Source organism: Mandrillus leucophaeus, unplaced genomic scaffold (genome assembly GCF_000951045.1).
Source record: "Mandrillus leucophaeus isolate KB7577 unplaced genomic scaffold, Mleu.le_1.0 Scaffold1176, whole genome shotgun sequence".
Classification (NCBI taxonomy): Eukaryota; Metazoa; Chordata; class Mammalia; order Primates; family Cercopithecidae; genus Mandrillus; species Mandrillus leucophaeus.
The window spans coordinates 601,385-620,059 of NW_012100054.1; the positions used below are offsets into that span (position 1 = coordinate 601,385).

The window sequence follows — 18,675 nt, forward strand, 5'->3', positions numbered from 1 at the left end:
TCTATTCTGCATTTCCCAAAGGCAAGCCTATTTAATGACTAGGGAATTTAAAGTCTTAATTTTGTAATTGGTTAGCTTCTCATTTTAGTAGAGAGAGAAGCCTTCAGATTTCAGTATTTTAGGTTGTATTTAATAAACATTTCCTACCTTTTAAGTTTATAAATCAAATGAGTAACTGATTGAACAAAAAGGTCTACAGACAGTATATTCAGGCTATATTTCAGAAGGAAGTTGCCTCTAAGTTGCATAAATGAAGACTTCATTAAAATACTGTTTTCTTATATTTAAAATTGATATAGTTTTACTTGAGCTGAAACCTTGAATATTGTAGGTGATATTTTAATCCCAGCAAAGAATGAAATTATGTTCATAAATATCAGTATTATTGATGAAGAATGAGGTAATTTACCAAATTATAAAAAAGAAGATATTTATAATATGTAAAATGAGGGTTGTAGATGGTAAATTCCTGCCCCGGGACCATGGAAATGTTTGTCTCCCTTTGCCTACTTCAGGATCTGTTTTCTGTCATTGCAGCTTTTCCCCAGAAACATCTGTACTTTCCCTCCTCAAATGCTTTTATTCTTGTTCTAAGCATTAGTGTCTGTCTCTTCTATTTTTACCTTTTTTTAAAACATGCCTTTTGCATGTTTTTGACCTAGAGCTAGTGAATGAAGGCATTCTTTGATGAATACTTAACGTCAGAGTCAAGTAAGACAGGCACCTGACGTATAGAGTAGCCCCAGCTTTTCTTTACAATGAAATTTTTAAAAATGGCAATCTATTCTGAAGACTTAGTTATCAGTTGATGTGTATTAAAGTTTTAGATAGCACTAGGAATGTATATGTAAAGGTATACTTTTTATTTCTTAGCCTCTTCTGGAAAACAAACTTAAAGCATTCAGTATTGGAAAAATGAGTACAGCTAAACGAACTTTAAGTAAAAAGGAACAGGAAGAATTAAAGAAAAAGGTAATGTTGAAAATGTATTTTGAATTATCCTTGGAAATGAATGTGTCTAAGTGTATTAGAGGAATGTTTCCTGAAGATTCTTAACCTCTAGGATATTCTCAGCTCCACCTCTGAGTCAAATCTGTAATACAACATATATTCCTAGGAGTCGAGCTTCTATCCTTGTTCCCTCACCCTGTTTCTTTTTTCTCTGTTATAGTTTTGGCTATTTTCTAATCTTCTTTTTGTATAAGTAAAGTGTGTGTGTGTGCACGTTGTACCCATTCCCCTTAGATTAATGATAGTATGCTTTATACAGTACACTTTTTTCCAACTTGCTTTTGTAACTTAACATTATATCTCAGAAATTACCTTAAGTATATAGAAATACTCCTTATTCTTTCGCTATGGCTGTGTAGATATGCAATCATTTATTCAACTAAAATTCTACTGCGGGCATTTATGTTTTGTTCTTTTGTCATTACAAATAATGCTGTGAGGGATAATGTTATGCATATGTTTGGGTTTTTTGCTAGTGTTATCTTTGGGATACATTCTTATAGGTGAGATTTGGGATATGTTCTTATAAGTGAGATTACTGGGTTGAATGGTAAATGCATAAATGTAGTTTTTCTGTATTTGTCATTGTCAAATTGCTCTCTGTAGGGGCAGTGACATTTTGCATGCCTGTCAGTAGTGTATGAATGAATTGTTTCTCCATAGCACTGCCAGTAGAGGAGTTTTGCCAGTCTCCTGCATGAAAAATGGTATCTCCGTGTAGTTTTACATTTGGATTTCTCTCATTATGAGTAAAGTTTAACAGTTTTTCTTGTGTTTGTTTCTGTGAACTGTCTGCTCATTTTTTTCTATAAGTTGTATTAACACTTTGTTATACAAGGTACAATTTTTTTTTCTCACTTTGTTGATTGTCTTTTTATTTTGCTGCTGGTGTTTTTCTCCATGCAGAAACTATTGTTGTACAATCAGATCAGTGTTTCCCTATGATTTCTAGTTTTTCAGTTTTTTCCATTATCAGCTTATGAGGGAATTTCCTCATGTTTTCCTCTACTACTGTATGGTTTCGTTTTTAAGAATATTAAATCAGATTATTTTGTAGTTTATTCTGGTATGTGGTGTCAAGAATAGATTCATTTTTGTCTTTTTTCAAATAATATATTCAGTTATCCTAGTGTCATTTATTGAAAAGTTTTATTTCCCATTGATTTGAGATGCTTCTTTTATTGAACACTAAATTTCCACATGCTATTTGATTTTATTCTGTATTTTCTGTTATATTCTGTTGGCCTTCTGTTCGTAGATGTTTTGGGAACATTTAGAATAATTGAAACTATCAAATTTCTTCTGAGCTTGCTTTATATCAAGATTCTTCTGAGCTTTCTTTTCTTTAATGCCACTTGTCGGTAGATATTGCTGCTTCAACTTCTAATACAGATGTTTTTGGTGATTTGAAAAATATTTATATTCACTGAATTAAATCATCATGCCTTGGAAACTTGGTAAACGTTAGTAGCAAAACACGTTTTCATATAGTCAGTTGTCATGCAATTTGATGCTTGAGTAGTCTCTAGACAAATTTACTAGTTAATCTGTACTTAGGGGTTCTTTTCTAGTTCTACAAATTGCCGGTAGAGGAGCAAAGCCTCTCTTGGTTTCATTAATTAATATTTAATATCTACTAAAGATTAGATGTTATTAATTGTTAGGACTGCTTAACCTGGGAAGGGAGGGTTTTCCTCCATCTTATTCCTTGATGAATTTAGCCCTGTGTACATTAACAATTTTTGTATTGCGTGATATTAATATTTTCATGTGTATTTAGGAGGATGAAAAGGCAGCTGCTGAGATATATGAGGAGTTTCTTGCTGCTTTTGAAGGAAGTGATGGTAATAAGGTGAAAACATTTGTTCGAGGGGGTGTTGTTAATGCAGCTAAAGGTAAGTTTATAAGTGTAACTGCTAATAAAGTATAACTATTACAGTTTTTGAGCAAACTCCATCTTGGTTGAATGACTGCAGGTAGATAATTATGGAAGGAAGTTTGGTTGCTTTTGAATTTTATATTTTCTGTTGGCACCCTCTAGTGGTTATATTAGCAGAATAAATGGCCAAGTGTCAATTAATGAGATACTGAAGACAGATTTTAAACATATTTAGTCCCTTTCAAGTTTTAAGACAGCAGAGCACTTGTCATAGATTTTAATGTGTGTCGTAGTTTTGCTACAAAATGATTAAATTAGCATTATTGAGGTGATACTTGAATTTCATATTTGTTAATAGTGATACATTTTAATGCTAAAGGCATTTTACTAATTTTTACTTGTTTTTAATAAAGAAAATGCGAAATTAGTTTTGAAACTTAGTATTTTAAATTTCAGAAGAACATGAAACAGATGAAAAAAGAGGTAAAATCTATAAGCCATCTTCAAGATTTGCAGATCAAAAAAATCCTCCAAATCAGTCTTCCAATGAAAGACCACCATCTCTTCTTGTGATAGAAACCAAAAAACCTGTAAGTCATGCTTAAGTAATTGACCGTTTATGTTCAGAGATGACACTGCCAGTGATACTTCCACTGTAAGCAAGACTTTGGCTTTTTTTCATTTTTGGCGGGGGCAGGAGTGGTAGATGTTAAGTTTTGATGCTTTCTAACCCAGTAATTTACTTAGATGAGAGATAATGAATTAGGACACATAGATGATATTCTTTTTATGCTCTTTGAGCAGTGAACATTTGCTATTTATGCTCATCATATATTGCAAGTCAAAAATTGACTATATTTGACATGCAATGGGGTTGTCTTTTTAAACATTTATGAACTGAGGTATTTAAATTACTAGTATGTGTAGTGTCTGTTTCCTAGAACATTTTTAGAACATTTTGGGAATTACTGTCAGAATTAGTGACACTTAAAATATTCTCAGTGTTAGAAAAAAAATTCTTTTTCTTTGAGAGTTTGGTTTTTATGGGAGATGGCAGACAGATGTGGGTCATGTCATTTGGAGCCACATGTGGTGAACAAATGTGATTGCATTGAATAGTAAGCCTGGTTTTTTTTGTTTGGCTTAAAAAATGTCTCTAAAAGCAATGAAAAAAAAATCCAGCTTTATTGAGATACAATTCACGTACAATACAATAAGATTTACCTTTTTTTTTTTTTTTTTTTTTTTGGGAGACGGTCTCACTGTTGCCCAGGCTAGAGTGCAGTAGTGTGATTACAGCTTCTGCAGCCTTCACCTCCTAGGCTCGGGTGGTCCTCCCACCTCAACCTCCTGAGTAGCTGGGACTACAGGCAATGTAGTCCCATGCCCAGCTAATTTTTTGGTATTTTTTGTGAAAACGGATTTTCGCCATTTTGCCCAGGCTGGTCTCGAACATCCAGACTCAAGTGATTTGCCCACCTTGGCCTCGCAAAGTGCTGGGATTACAGATGCCTGGCTAAAATTTATCCTTTTAAAGTATACAGTTGACTAGGTGCAGTGGCTCGTGCCTGTAATCCTAGCACTTTGGGAAGTTGAGGCTGGAGGATTGCTTGAGCCCAGGAGTTTGAGACCAGCCTGGGCAACATAGCAAGACTCCCATCTATTAAAAAAAAAAAAAAATTTAAATAAAGTGTACAATTGAGTGGTTTTAAGTATATTCAAAGTTGTGCAACAGTCACCACTCTGATTTCAGAACATTTTTATCAACCTGGAAAGAAATCCCTACCATTATCAGTCACTCCCATTTTTCTTTTTTTCCCTATTAACTTCAGTCCCTGACAACCTACTAATCTACTTTCTGTCTCTTGATTTGTTTATTCTGGACATTTTGTATGGATGGTATCATACAACATTTGGTCTTTTGTATCTGGCTTCATTACTTAGCATAATGTTTCAAAGTTCATCTTTGTTGTGGCATGTATCAGTACTTCATTCCTTTTTGTGGTTGAATAATACTCCATTTTATAGACATACCATATATTGTTTATCTGTGCATTATTTAGTAGCTGGACATTTGGTTTGTTTCCGCTTTTCTGCTGTTAGAAATAATGCTGCTGTAAACATTCACGTGTGGGCTTTTTTTGTGTGAACTTACGTTTTCAGTTCTCTTGGATACATGTATATACACACACGGAGAAGTGGAATTGCTGGGTCACATGGTAACTATGTTTAGCCTTTTGAGAAACTGCCAGTTTTTGGAAAGTGGTTGTAGCACTTTACAGTCCCACCAGTAATGTTTGAGGGTTCCAGTTTTCTCACGTCGTACACTAACACCAGCCTGACCAACATGGAGAAACACCGTCTCTACTAAAAATACAAGATTAGCCGGGCTTGGTGGTGCATGCCTGTAATCCCAGCTACTCCGGAGGCTGAGGCAGGAGAACTGCTTGAACTCGGGAGGCGGAGGTTGCGGTGAGCCAAGATCACTGCATAGCACTCCAGCCTGGGCAACAAGAGCGAAACTACATCTCAAAAACAAACAAACAAACAAACACAAAACTGTTTTGTTTGAAAAGTTTATTTTAGTCATTTAGTGTGTGTGAAGTTGTACTTCATTGTGGTCTTGATTTGCACTTACTTGATGATATTGAGCATCTTTTCCTGTGTTTATTGTCCATTTATAGGCTTCTTTTGGAGAAATGTCTATTCAAATACTTGGCCCACTTTTTAATTGGGTTATTTGTATTTTTGTTGTTGAATTGTAAGAGTATTTTACATCTTCTTTTGTCAAGGTTCTTATCAGCTATATGATTTGGGAATGTTTTCTGTTCTCTGGGTTGTCTTTGCATTTTCTTGATGGAAGCATGGAGGTTTTAAACTTTAATGGAGTCCATTTTATCAGTTTTTTTCTTTTGTTACTTACGCTTTTGGTGTCATATCTAAGAAACCATCACCTAATTCAAGATTATGAAGATTCCTGTGTTTTTCTCCCAAAAGTTTTATAGTTTTAGCTCTTACATTTAGGTCCATGAACCATTTTGAGTTTATTTTGTACATTTAGTATATGGTGTAAAGTAGAAGTCCAACTTCATTTTTCTGCATGTGGATATTCAGTTGTCCAAGCACCATTTGTTGAAAATATTATTCTTCCCTATTAAATTATGTTGGCACTTCTAAAAGAAGGATTCCAAAAGTAGATTAAGAAGCAGTTTTAAAAGAGGATTCCAAATATGTTACTTATTGTTCCAGTAATTCACGTCCTCCAAAGGTGATTGTTTTGAAGAGTGCGTATTTTTGGCAGTTACTTTCCATGGCAGTTCAGTTACTTCATGTTCATTAATTTCCCTGACTACTGGTTGTCATTTTAATTGTCTAATTGTATTAATAATTTGTTATTTTGGAGGAAGGGGAAGGGAAGTTAAATGATAAGAAAAGCATTCTTTCTTTTTAATTTAATTAATTAGAACATACAATTTGTACTGAAATGATGTAAAAAGGCTCTTATTATTGAATCATTAGATTTGCTTAACCTTTTGTTTGAAGTATAACTTGTCATATCCTTTATAGCCACTTAAAAAAGGAGAGAAAGAAAAGAAAAAAAGCAATTTGGAACTCTTCAAAGAAGAATTAAAGCAGTAAGTTTTATAGTGTGGAGAATAACTATCATAGGTATATTGAGCTGATACATAAACAGATGCAAGTATAAAGAATATACTGTACCAGTTAGTTATTACTAACCACTTTGTTATGAGATTGTTTTAGATATTACAATATTTGGTGGGGTATCTTTGAAAATAAATTAGCATTTAGTCCAGCACCTGGGTTGCTTGCATTATGAATATTCAGTTCAATTGATTTATTTAATGTCCAGAGTCCTGTTTGCAGTGGAAACAGTATACTCACTGGGGTGGGAGTGAGGGGCAGCCAGACTTAGCAAGAAACAAATTCAGTGGTTTTAATGTTGAATTTCCTCCTCACCTTTAAAGTAGGCTTTGTGTTCCATTGCTGGTATGATATATTAGAAATTTGCTCGTGGTTTTATTATAGCTGAGGGACTCTCTAATCTCGGTTCTCAGTACCAGTATTTAATTACAGCTATTTCTAGTTATTTGATGATAGTAATTTGATAAGCGCTATTCTTAAATGTGAAGGAACAAATTTTGGCTCATTATAAGTGATTGTAAATATTTTCAACAGAATTCAAGAGGAACGTGATGAGAGACATAAAACAAAAGGCAGATTAAGTCGATTTGAACCTCCTCAGTCAGATTCTGATGGTCAGCGTCGTTCTAGTAAGTGGCATTTATTTTAATGTGTATGTTTGTGATCAATTACAGTAGTTCCCACCTTATCCATGGGGGGTTACATTCCAAGGCTCAGCAGTGGGTGTCTGAAACCATGGGTATATACTATCCTTTTCCTTACACAGTCATAGCTGTGGTAAACATTATTTTGTAAATTAGGCATACTAAGAGATTAACAACAATAAGTAATAGAACAATTATAACAATATTCTGAAATAAAAGTGCAATCCCAACACTTTGGGAGGCCGAGGCGAACGGGTTACCTAAGGTCGGGAGTTTGAGACCAGCCTGGCCAACATGGTGAAACCCCGTCTCTACTAAAAATACAAATATAGCCGGGCGTGGTGGTGCATGCCTGTAATCCCAGCTACTCAGGAGGCTGAGGCAGGAGAATTGCTTGAACCTGGGAGGCAGAGGTTGCAGTGAGCTGAGATCATGCCATTGCACTCCAGTCTGGGTGACAGAGCAACAGTCTGTCTCAAAAAAAAAAAGAAAAAAAAAAAGTTATGTGAATGTGGTCTCTTTTTGTCTCTCGGAAATTGTTACTGTAACAAACTGGGGGAAACAAAGGTGAGAGTAAGGGGGGACTACTGTATTATAAAAACTAATAATTGTTTTCTTTTCTCCCCTTTAAGTGGACGCACCTTCAAGAAGAAATAGATCATCTGGTGGTAATACAGTTTTTTGCTCTTTTAATTGATAAATTTTCCAAACTTTGTATTTTGCAGGTTATAATTCTTTTTTTCTTTCTGCCCTAGTTCTTGATGATTACGCACCTGGCTCACATGATGTAGGAGATCCAAGCACTACTAATTTATACCTTGGAAACATTAATCCACAGGTAATATTAAGTAAGATGAATGTTGAGTGATACGCTTTATGTTTTTGGAAGAAAGCTACTTTGTCAGTCAAAAAAAATCAGGATTCTGAAGCTGACAAATCTGATGGAATTTGATAGTCTTTAGAATTGTCTTGTAAACTTGAGACTTACTGGTATGGCCCAAATTGTTTTGCGACATATTCTCATTTTCTCTTTCAGTAACTAGATTGAACTCGGAATTTGAAATGTTTTACTATGTGCTAGTTTTATTATTAAATCAGGGTATGACCATTGATGAATATTATTATTTTTGAGACTATCCACTTTTGATGCATACTTATTTCCTTGTGGAGTCCCTTTTCTCATAGTAGCAAACTACTGTTTGTGGTTTGTCTTTTGCATTTTAATTCTTTTCCTACATTGATGCTGTTAATTATGTTACGGCGAATGTAGTAGCAGTAGTATATAATATACTGTTATTAAAAATTATATTTTGCATATTTACTGTTAACTGTTTTCTCTGCATTTGATTACATGGGTAGTTGATTGTTAGAAGGAGAACAGATGATTAGATCCTTTTTTTCTTCATTGTCAATAAATATTTCCTCCTTAATTTAAATGTACTAACCACGCCTGCTTGAAAAATGTTCCTAAATGCCTAAACAAACCATCACTATAAAACATCTATCTTAGATCTAGGACCTTAAAGCAAAGGAAGATAGGGAGTAAAAGTGATTTTGATTTCTCTATCCGCTGAACTTGCCCACCCTGGCATCTTAAATAAACCAGAATATTTATAGTATGAAATGATGTATGAATGCCCCACGTGGGATTTTACTTGTGTAGCGTTCCTGGTACTTGAATGGAAAATTGAAGCATGTTGCTATGTTGCTTTTCATTTTGTAAAAAACTACTTTGTTTTCTGAAAATAATTTTTTCTTTTCCCTTTTTTGCATAATAAAAATCTTCTACCCTTTTTAATAGATGAATGAAGAAATGCTGTGCCAAGAATTTGGAAGATTTGGACCATTAGCCAGTGTGAAAATCATGTGGCCTAGAACTGATGAAGAAAGAGCCAGAGAGAGAAATTGTGGCTTTGTGGCCTTTATGAATAGAAGAGATGCTGAAAGAGCTTTAAAAAATTTGAATGGTGAGAATGTTTTTATTACTCATTTATACAATTCAGATATTTCTTTGGTTTGGAAAAGTGTTTATAAAAACTAGGAAGGATTGGACCTGAAATGGAGAGGTTAAAATGAAAATTATTTCAACTCACCAGAAAGATTTTATTTGGAAACTTTTGAGAGTTAACAAAGTGACCTTTCGTTTCTTTCTTGTAGGAAAAATGATTATGTCTTTTGAAATGAAGTTAGGTTGGGGTAAAGCTGTACCTATTCCTCCACATCCAATATACATTCCGCCTTCTATGATGGAACATACGCTTCCCCCACCTCCATCCGGACTGCCTTTTAATGCGCAGCCTAGAGAGCGGTTAAAAAACCCTAATGCTCCTATGTTACCGCCACCTAAAAACAAAGAGGATTTTGAGAAGGTAATTTTAAAAATGGACATAAGGCCGCATCTAATTTGTAAATACTAAAACTGTGGTAGTATTTCTTTTCAACAATTTTAAAGAAAATGTGTGTGTAATTCTGTTTGGCAACTTTTAAAGAAATAAGTAGATGTGTTCCCTGCCTTAGCCCATGGAAACCCTATATTTGAAATACTAGGTCATGTTTTTATTTGTGGCTACCATTCCTTTTTTGACCACTCGTTAAGTTTTTTTTCCTTTGTCCGGTGTTCTATCCAGATTTGCTTAAGTGTAGTATCTAAATTTACTTTGTTCTGAGAAAGTGATATTTTGTATTTGGTTAAGTGACATTTCAATTAGAAAGACCTCCTAAGTAGTTATTGTTGGATGGCAGCTAGGTCTGAGGTATTAGAATATTTGAGAAGATTTATGTGGTTCTTAAAAAATAGTTAATCTAGTAAAAGCCAAGGGTGAGTATTTTCTTTTTAGTAAACAAAAACCAACTTAAGTTATAAGAATTTGTTGGTTCTATTATGAATTAATTACACTTAAAACGACAGGGCTGGTTTTAAAGGCTTGGGAACAAAGTAGTGAACTGTATGGTCAGAGGCAAACAGTTAATTATTTCACAAATTAAAATCTTTATCTGATAATTCTCAGTGTAGTACCTATTTCAGTGCATTGATGTGCATTCTGGCAGGAATGTTCTGATTCTTTGCATTTAGTGAACATTATTGTTCACTAAACACATCCATTTGCATTTATGTAATTGCTTAGTGTATAATGACTTCAAATGCAGTGATTGCCTGCAAAACTTGTGATTAGATATGTAGTATTTTCAATGCATATGTATATTTTTGCTTGTTACTTGTTAACAATACTCACATATTCTATGTTTATTATCTGATGTGACTTCATATACAGACTCTGTCGCAAGCCATAGTCAAAGTGGTTATCCCAACAGAAAGGTACATGTTTTTCTTTATTATTACTGATCTAAATATAGACAATATCCCCTTCTGAATTTAAAAAGAAATGGTGTTGAGGAAAAGGTAGTATCTTGACTGAGCAATGGTTCCTTCCCAGTACTTTTTGGGGGGATGTGTGAAATTTAACTAACTTTTGTATACTGTGCAATTTTATGTCAATATCTTTTTTGTTTTTATTGTTATCACTGTAGGGAATGTTTATACTTTGACTAGTTAGAATGTATTTATTAGCTCTGATTTGGAGCCAGACAATAGACTATTGTCATGGGAAAATAGATGTTTTAAATGTGTCTTAAATTTCAGATAACATTACAGTTTGACTCAATCTGTTGTTATTTTTTTCTTGTTTTCTGAATTATCTGCATTTAATATATAACGTTGGTTTGAGTTCTCCTTACTGATGGCATAGCTTTGTTTTGTTTTGGTTTTTTTTTTTTTCAATTGATTTTAAGAAGAAATTCCTATTATTGTCATGAACACTGGACATACTCGAAACTTTCTTTTCATGATAACAAAGGTATTTGGAATTCTTTTATTTTCCTTTCTTCCTTTTTTTTCTCTTTCAACACACTGTTAAAGCAGAAGAATTCATGCTGTAGGTATGCTCTTGCTCAGTCAAGCTAAGCCTTTTCCCAAACACAGGAACACAACACTGGTTGAATAATAAATGAACACAAAAGAATACCAAATTCTCTTTGACATTGGCCTTGGTGAGCAACACCAGCTGAACTGTCTGCGGCAGCGGGGGACCAGGAAAACATCATGGGATGGATTGGGAAAGTATACAGTTTTTGACCAGACATTGGTACGATCGACTCCAATAAATGTGGTTTTATTATAACTGAGAGACAATTTTTTGTTTTTTTTTTTGTTTTTTTTTTTGGTGGTTGTTGCCCAGAATAAGATAATTACCATTTTAAAATTAAATAATGCACTTTAAATATATCATCTTTTTGTACTACACTGTTTAATAGAAAAGTCACCATTTTTAAAATAAACACAATCCTTAAGGAAGAAGAATGTGATTACAGTTCTTTAGTAATCTTGAAATCAAGTTAATAATTAATTGTCAGATTTTGATTTTAAATAATCATGAAACATTTTAAAAAATACTTATAAACTTTTAATTTTATCAGTTACAAGCCTGTTTAAAACTAAGTGGGTTTTTCCCCACTGATAAAAGCATTCACAGGATAGTATTTTTGTAGCATTCAAAAAAAGCACATATCTAGTGGTAGCTTTACATGTATGTGGCTCACCGTATTTCTAAACAATTTTGAGTGTGCGTTTTGCCGGAAGTCTTCACTCACCATTCAGATGAATCCTTTGTTTTTAAACTTGCTAAACAATTTTCCTCTATCTTAAATGCTAAAGTCAAGTTGCTTTTGACTTAATTCACACAAGTTTCTGGGTGTATAACATTTGTCCACCTAGTAATTAGTCTTATACATAAAATTTCCCTTAGCTTTAATTTGGCTCATATCAGTGGGGAGTTTTGGAATTGAATCATAACTTGACATTATCTCCCTTCCTTCAAAATAATGTCATTAACCATATGAATGTTGAGGAACTGCGTATTTGCAGAGCAATTACTTCTGTGAAAGAAAAGTAATTTTTAAATTTAAAATTAAGCAATGTTTTTAGTTTTTTGTTTTAACAATTTAGGGTTGAATTAGTAGTTTTAAATGCATAATTTCCCCTTTGTAAAGATTTAAACGGTGATACATTTTTTTTTTTACTTCCTTTAGGGTTAAATTTTTTTCACTGTGTAGAGATTTCATTTTAAGTAGGTTTGTTTGAAAGCTATGAGAAAACAGTTATAGCCACCATGAGATAGATTATTTTATTGTTTATGTACTCTGAAATAGGGCATTATGGAGCAAAAAAAGTCTGTCTTATTCTATAACTATATATTTATTTACATTCTAGCAGTTATATGAATGTAATTTGAGCTGGGAATGCTAAAGGTGTAATTTAGTGTGTGCCATGTACCAAGAGCCAATATCCTTTTGCTTTTCCCGATTGTTATTTGCCAACTGTGTATGCTGGGGGACTGGTGAAATGAGAAATCAAAAGCAGCTTATAAATAAGCTGAGTCATTTTGAGCCCGACGCCATAATCAATGTCCAAAATTGTGTTTGGAGTCTAATAAAATATCACATGATTTTAGGACCTAGCTTCAGATAAAGACTTCCTATGAGTTCAGTCAATAAAACGACTGTACTAAAAAATTACTCACATATGTTTATTTTGGTATTTGGAAAATAATTGTTACAGAAAATGGGAAGGGCATCTCACCATGTGCCCCATTTTGCAATATTTTGGAAAGAGTAGTATAAGGCTTTGGCAACATAATTTCTTCATTGATTTATAGTGTATAGGCATATCAATCTCTCTTGTTTTGGAGGGAAAAAAGATAATATACAGGCAGAATTATCCATTTCATGAATCGTGAACTAGTTTGAAGTGTGGTCCAAAGGGATGTTGCCTCATTAAAGGTCAGATTTAATAAAAACTCCACCTGGTATGTGTACCAGAAAAACACAAGAGTTGGATGGATTTTTTATTAAATCAGGCCTTAAACTTGTTAGGTAGTTTTGCATTTTTATAAATTATAGTCATGGTTATAACATTTCAGTAGCACCACAAAAGTGCTTGGTTTAGGAATTTTTTTTTTTTTTTTTTTTTAACTGAGATAGTGTGTGAATTTCTAGATGGCTGTAATAACATGCAGGCTCAAACTTACTGATTTTATATATCAATATTTGCAACTTTCCAATTAGTTGTGATTTATAATTTAATGTTTTACTTTTGGAAAATAAAATTAAGTGACATTTAGAAAAGTAAATATTACTATGAGGTTATATTGTGGTTTCCTACCCTCCCTCACCTTTCCATCCCCTCCCACTTCCCTACTCCCACTGCCCCACACCCTCTTAATGCACAAGGCATTAACATATGCTCCAGGTTACTGTTTTGGTATTAAATTTGGTGTTAGTCAGCAGAATAATCATTTTCTGCACAATTATAGTAACTTAGGTCAAATGTAGTTTTATATAGTGGTAGGTCTGAATCCATTTTCTTTAACTGTGTTGTTGTTGTAGGAATTTGCTCGCCCTGATACATCGAATGATAGAGTTTGTTGTACGTGAAGGGCCAATGTTTGAAGCTATGATTATGAACAGAGAAATCAACAATCCTATGTTCAGGTGTGCATTTTTAAAAAATTGTGTTGAAATATATGTAACATAAAATTTCCCATTTTAGCCATTTTTAAGTATACAGTTCATTGTCATTAAGTACATTCACATTGTTGTGCAACCATCACCACCATCCATCTCCAGAACTTTTTTCATCTTCCAAAATGAAACTCTTTACCTGTGAAACAGTAACTCCTCAGTCTTCTGGCCCCTTAGCCCTGGCAACTGCCATTCTATTTTCTGTCTCTTAGTAATTTGATTACTCTAGGTAAACTCATATGAGTATAATCATATAATATTTACCCTTTTGTGACTGGCTTATTTCATTTAGCATAATGTCCTCAGGATTCATCTGTATTATAGCATGTATCGGGATTTCTTTTTTTAAGGGCAAATAATATTCCATTGTTTGTATTTGCCGTGTTTTATCTTCAGGCATGCAGCTTAAAACTACTTTTAATTTATTAGAATTAAAAATATTTCCAAGAATAAAGTTCTAAAAGTATGGGATTAGTTCTGCAATGGGATGGGAAGGTAGTTTTAGTAATCAGAGTAGAATGTATTGAGGCCAATTTTCCATTAGATTTTGATTTGGTTAATTAAATAGTATTGTTTTTAGCATTCTCTAGGAGGAAAATACATTTCATTATGCTTTTCAGTGAAGGAATCATAAGTGAGATACAGTTGAACAAATGAGTTTTAAAATAAATTGCTTATCCTCTGAATTGTTACAGAATTCTAAAACACTAGTTTAACACTTAAATAGTATAAAATCACTGCTTTTGTAATTATATATTGGGAAAATCTCTCCATTGCCAGACACAGTATCTGCCATGTAAGTGTTCAATAAAAATGATCATAAGACTCAGCATGATGCGTGCCTTCTGATTATTAATGTCAGTCAGTAAGGCAGTTTAGGACTGGAGTAAGGGAATGGGGATAGGTAGTGGATGGCAGTGGGTGAGGTTCTCTTGAGGGATATTTATTTTTGTTTTATTTTGAACTAAACAGGCAAATAATACTTCTCATTTATTTATATTTAATTGAAGATAGCTCTGTTGAAGAATATGATGTTTAATGTTTGTTTGTTTTGTTTAGGTTCTTATTTGAAAACCAGACACCAGCCCATGTTTACTATAGGTGGAAGCTTTATTCTATTCTGCAGGCAAGTAGAATCAATTATTTTGTTAATTTTGACTCTGAGTAATTAGACCTTTATAATAACTCTCTAAATGTTTGTTAGGGAGATTCTCCAACTAAATGGCGGACGGAAGATTTTCGTATGTTCAAAAATGGATCTTTTTGGAGGCCACCACCGTTAAATCCATACTTGCATGGAATGTCAGAAGAGCAAGAAACAGAAGCTTTTGTAGAGGAACCTAGTAAAAAGGGAGCACTTAAGGAAGAGTAAGATATTTTTCCTTTCTATTATATATTCAGAAAAGTCACTGTAATGGTTGCTTTAATTAATGGTCTTATTAAGATGTTAACCCTAAAATAAATTTTTTTCACTTGTGAATGTTTAAAATAGTAACATCTTTCATCATGTGCTTTATAATTTTAAACATCTTAACAAGTATAGGTATGTATTCTATTGTCCTTGACTTTTCTGCTAGTAAAATTAGTGATGATCTTTTAAACATAGTTGACTTCTTTCTTTAGCATTGGAGTACTTCAGATTCTTACAGAAATTATTGAGGGATTCCTAGAATTCTTGATTCTCTGAATGCAGCATAAAGAGGAAAAACTATTATGTGGCTAGTGGGATCATATCGTGGCTATGCAAAGCCCCTTCATGGTAACTTGCACACTTCATTTGCATTATGTGGTGAGCTGTGAGATGGCCACCATGGAAGTATGTGGTGTTATTAGTCTCACTTAGCAATTGTACAGTGCACCTAGCTGGTTGAAGAAGCAGAAACATATTAAATGTTCAGAGGACATCCTGTATACCTCATGGGAAAAAAATTGGCTAAAAGCATTTTTAGAATATATAATTAAATATGGGCATATGTAGTTTTATCGTGCTTTGACTTACTGTGCTCTGCAGATAGAGTGTTTTTTATAAATTGAAAGTTTGTGGCAACTCTACATCAAACCAGTCTGTTGTCATTTTTCAAACAGCATGTGCTTACTTCGTGTCTCTGTCACATTTTCATAATGCTCACAATAGCTCAAACTTCTTCATTGTTATATCTGTTGTGGTGATCAGTGATCCTTGATTGTTTTGGGGCACTACAAACTGTGGTCTTATAAGAAGATGAACTTAATCAAAAAATGTGTGTTCTGACTGCTGCAGTGACTAGCTGTTTTCCCATCTTTCCCTCCCTTTAGGCTTCCCTATTTCTTGAGACATAACACTATTGAAATTAGGCCAGTTAATAATCCCACAATGGCGTCTTGAGTATTCAAGTGAAAGGAAGAGTCTTACTTCTCTCACATTGAATCAAAAGCTAGAATGATTAAGCTTAGTTAGGAAGGCATGTCAAAAGATGAGGTAGGCTGAAAGCCAGGCCTCTTGCACCAAACAGTGAGCCAAGTTATGAATGCAAAGGAAGAGTTTTTAAAGGAAATTAAAAGTGCTACTCCAATGAACACATGAATGATAAGGAAGCAAAACAGCCTTATTACTGATAGAAAGTTTTGGTGGTCTGGATAGAAGATCACACCAGCCATAGCATTCCCTTATGCCAAAGCCTAATCCTGAGCAAGGCCCACTCTCTGCAATTCTATGGAAACAGAGGTGAGGAAGCTCCAGAAGATAAATTTTGAAACTAGCAGTGATTGGTTCATGAGGTTTAAGGAAAGAATCCATCTTCATACTATAAAAGTTCAAGGTGAAGCAGCAAATGCTGATGTAGATGCTGTAGCAAATTATCCAGAAGATCTAAGGTCATTGATGAAGGTGGCTACACTAAATCACATTTTCACTGTAGACAAAACAGCCTTTTATTGTAAGAAAATGTAATTTAGCACTTTTATAGCTAGAGAGGGGAAGTCACTGCCTGGGTTAAAACCTTCAGAGGACAGGCTGACTCTCTTACTAGGGGCTAATGCAGCTGGTGACTTTAAGTTGAAGCCAGTGCTCATTTACCATTCTAAAAATCCTAGGACCATTAAGAATTATGCTAAATCAGCTCTGCCTGTGCTCTATAAATGGAACAACAAAGCCTGGATGACAGCATATCTGTTTACAGCATGGTTTACTGAATATTTTAAGCCCACTATTGAGACCTGCTCAATAAAATGATTTTTTTCAAAATATTACTGCCCATTGACAATGTACCTGATCACTGAAGATCTCTGATGGAGATGTACAAAAGAGATTAAGTTGTTTTCATGCCTGTTAACACATTATCCATTCTGTATCCCCTTGTTCAAGGAGTAATTTTGACCTTTTAGTCTCATTATTTAAGAAATGTATTTCATAAGGCTGTGGCTGCCATAAATAGTGATTCCTCCAATGGGTCTGGGAAAAAGTCAGTTAGAAAGCTTGCGGAAAGCATTTACCATTCCAAGTGCCATTGAGAACATTTGTGGGCCAGGTGTGGTGGCTCACATCTGTAATCCCAACACTATGGAAGGCCGAGGCAAGAGGATAGCTTGAGGCCAGGAGTTCAAGACCAGTCTGAGCAATATATTGAGACCCCATCTCTATTAAAAAGAAATGAAAAAAAATCAGTTTCAGTTTTTTTGTGTATAAAATAAAATCAACATCAACAGGAGCTTGGAAGAAGTTAGTCCCTCGTGGATGACTTTGAGGGATTTAAGACTTTAATAGAGGAAGTAACTCCAGATATGGTAGAAATAGCGAGGGAACTAGAATTAGAAGTAGAGCTCAAAGATGGGACTCAATTGCTGTGGTCTCATGATAAAACTTTAATAAATGAGGAGTTGCTTCTTAGGGATGAGCAAATTAAGTAGTTTCTTGAGATGGAATCTACTTCTGATGAAGAAGCTGTAAACATTGTTGAAATGAAAGGATTTAGAATATGCATACACTTAGTTGATAAAGCAGTGCAGGGTTTGAGAGGATTGACTACAGTTTGGAAGGACATTCTCCTCTGGCTAAAATGTTAACAAACAACATCTTGTGCTGCAGAGAAATCCCCTGTGATGAGTCAGTTGATGCGGCAAACTTCATTGTTGTTTAAGAAATTGCTGCATCCACCCCAACCTTCAGCTACCACCACCCTGATCAGTTAGCAGCCATCAGCATTGAGGCAAAACCCTTCCACCAGCAAAAATACTATGACTCACTGAGAATTCAGATGATTGTTAGCATTTTTAACAAGAAAGTATTTTTAAAGTAATGTATACATTGTTTTTTTAGACATACTGCTATTGCATACTTAATAGACCACAGTATGGTATAAACATAACTTTTACATGCTCTTGGAAACCAAAAAACTTGTGTGATTCGCTGTATTGCGATATTTGCTTTATTGCAATGGTCTGTGACTGAATCCATATGCCGTTATGTACTTCACTGCAGTCTATAAATTTTAATACTTGCTGCATTGGTTCATTGTCTGTGAGAGCATTTGCCAATGGAGTGCGATACTATTTGAGTGTATTTACTTCTGAAGATGTATGTTCATAATCACTGTAATCCTAGGATCTGCAAACTCAGCTCATAGGCTAAATATGGCTGCCTCCTGTTTTGGAAAATAAAGTTTTATTGGAATGCAGTCAGTCCCCTTCCGTACATGTTGTCTGGCTGCTTTGGTGCTATACCAGCAGGAGGGTAGAGATCATATGGCTTTCAAAGCCTAAAATATTTATAATCTTTTTTTTTTTATCGAGACAGAGTCTTGCTTTGTCACCCAGGCTGGAGTGCAGTGGCGTGATCTTGGCTCACTGCAACCTCCGCCTCCCAGCTTCAAGCTCTGTTACCCAGGCTGGAGCACAGTGGCGCGATCTTGGCTCACTGCAACCTCC

General features: G+C 34.4%; 1 protein-coding gene across 1 annotated transcript in view; it reads left to right on the forward strand.

Annotated features, from left to right (window-relative positions):
* Positions 1 to 18,675, forward strand: part of U2SURP (U2 snRNP-associated SURP domain containing) — a 56,998-nt gene that overhangs the window by 12,320 nt on the left and 26,003 nt on the right. The window contains exons 4-16 of the mRNA XM_012001317.1: positions 874 to 972; positions 2,792 to 2,906; positions 3,347 to 3,480; positions 6,458 to 6,525; positions 7,088 to 7,182; positions 7,830 to 7,865; positions 7,953 to 8,035; positions 8,999 to 9,164; positions 9,355 to 9,566; positions 10,470 to 10,513; positions 13,639 to 13,743; positions 14,833 to 14,899; positions 14,978 to 15,141. Of these exons, the coding sequence (XP_011856707.1) occupies positions 874 to 972; positions 2,792 to 2,906; positions 3,347 to 3,480; positions 6,458 to 6,525; positions 7,088 to 7,182; positions 7,830 to 7,865; positions 7,953 to 8,035; positions 8,999 to 9,164; positions 9,355 to 9,566; positions 10,470 to 10,513; positions 13,639 to 13,743; positions 14,833 to 14,899; positions 14,978 to 15,141 (1,388 nt within the window). The remainder of the gene's footprint in view (positions 1 to 873; positions 973 to 2,791; positions 2,907 to 3,346; positions 3,481 to 6,457; positions 6,526 to 7,087; positions 7,183 to 7,829; positions 7,866 to 7,952; positions 8,036 to 8,998; positions 9,165 to 9,354; positions 9,567 to 10,469; positions 10,514 to 13,638; positions 13,744 to 14,832; positions 14,900 to 14,977; positions 15,142 to 18,675) is intronic.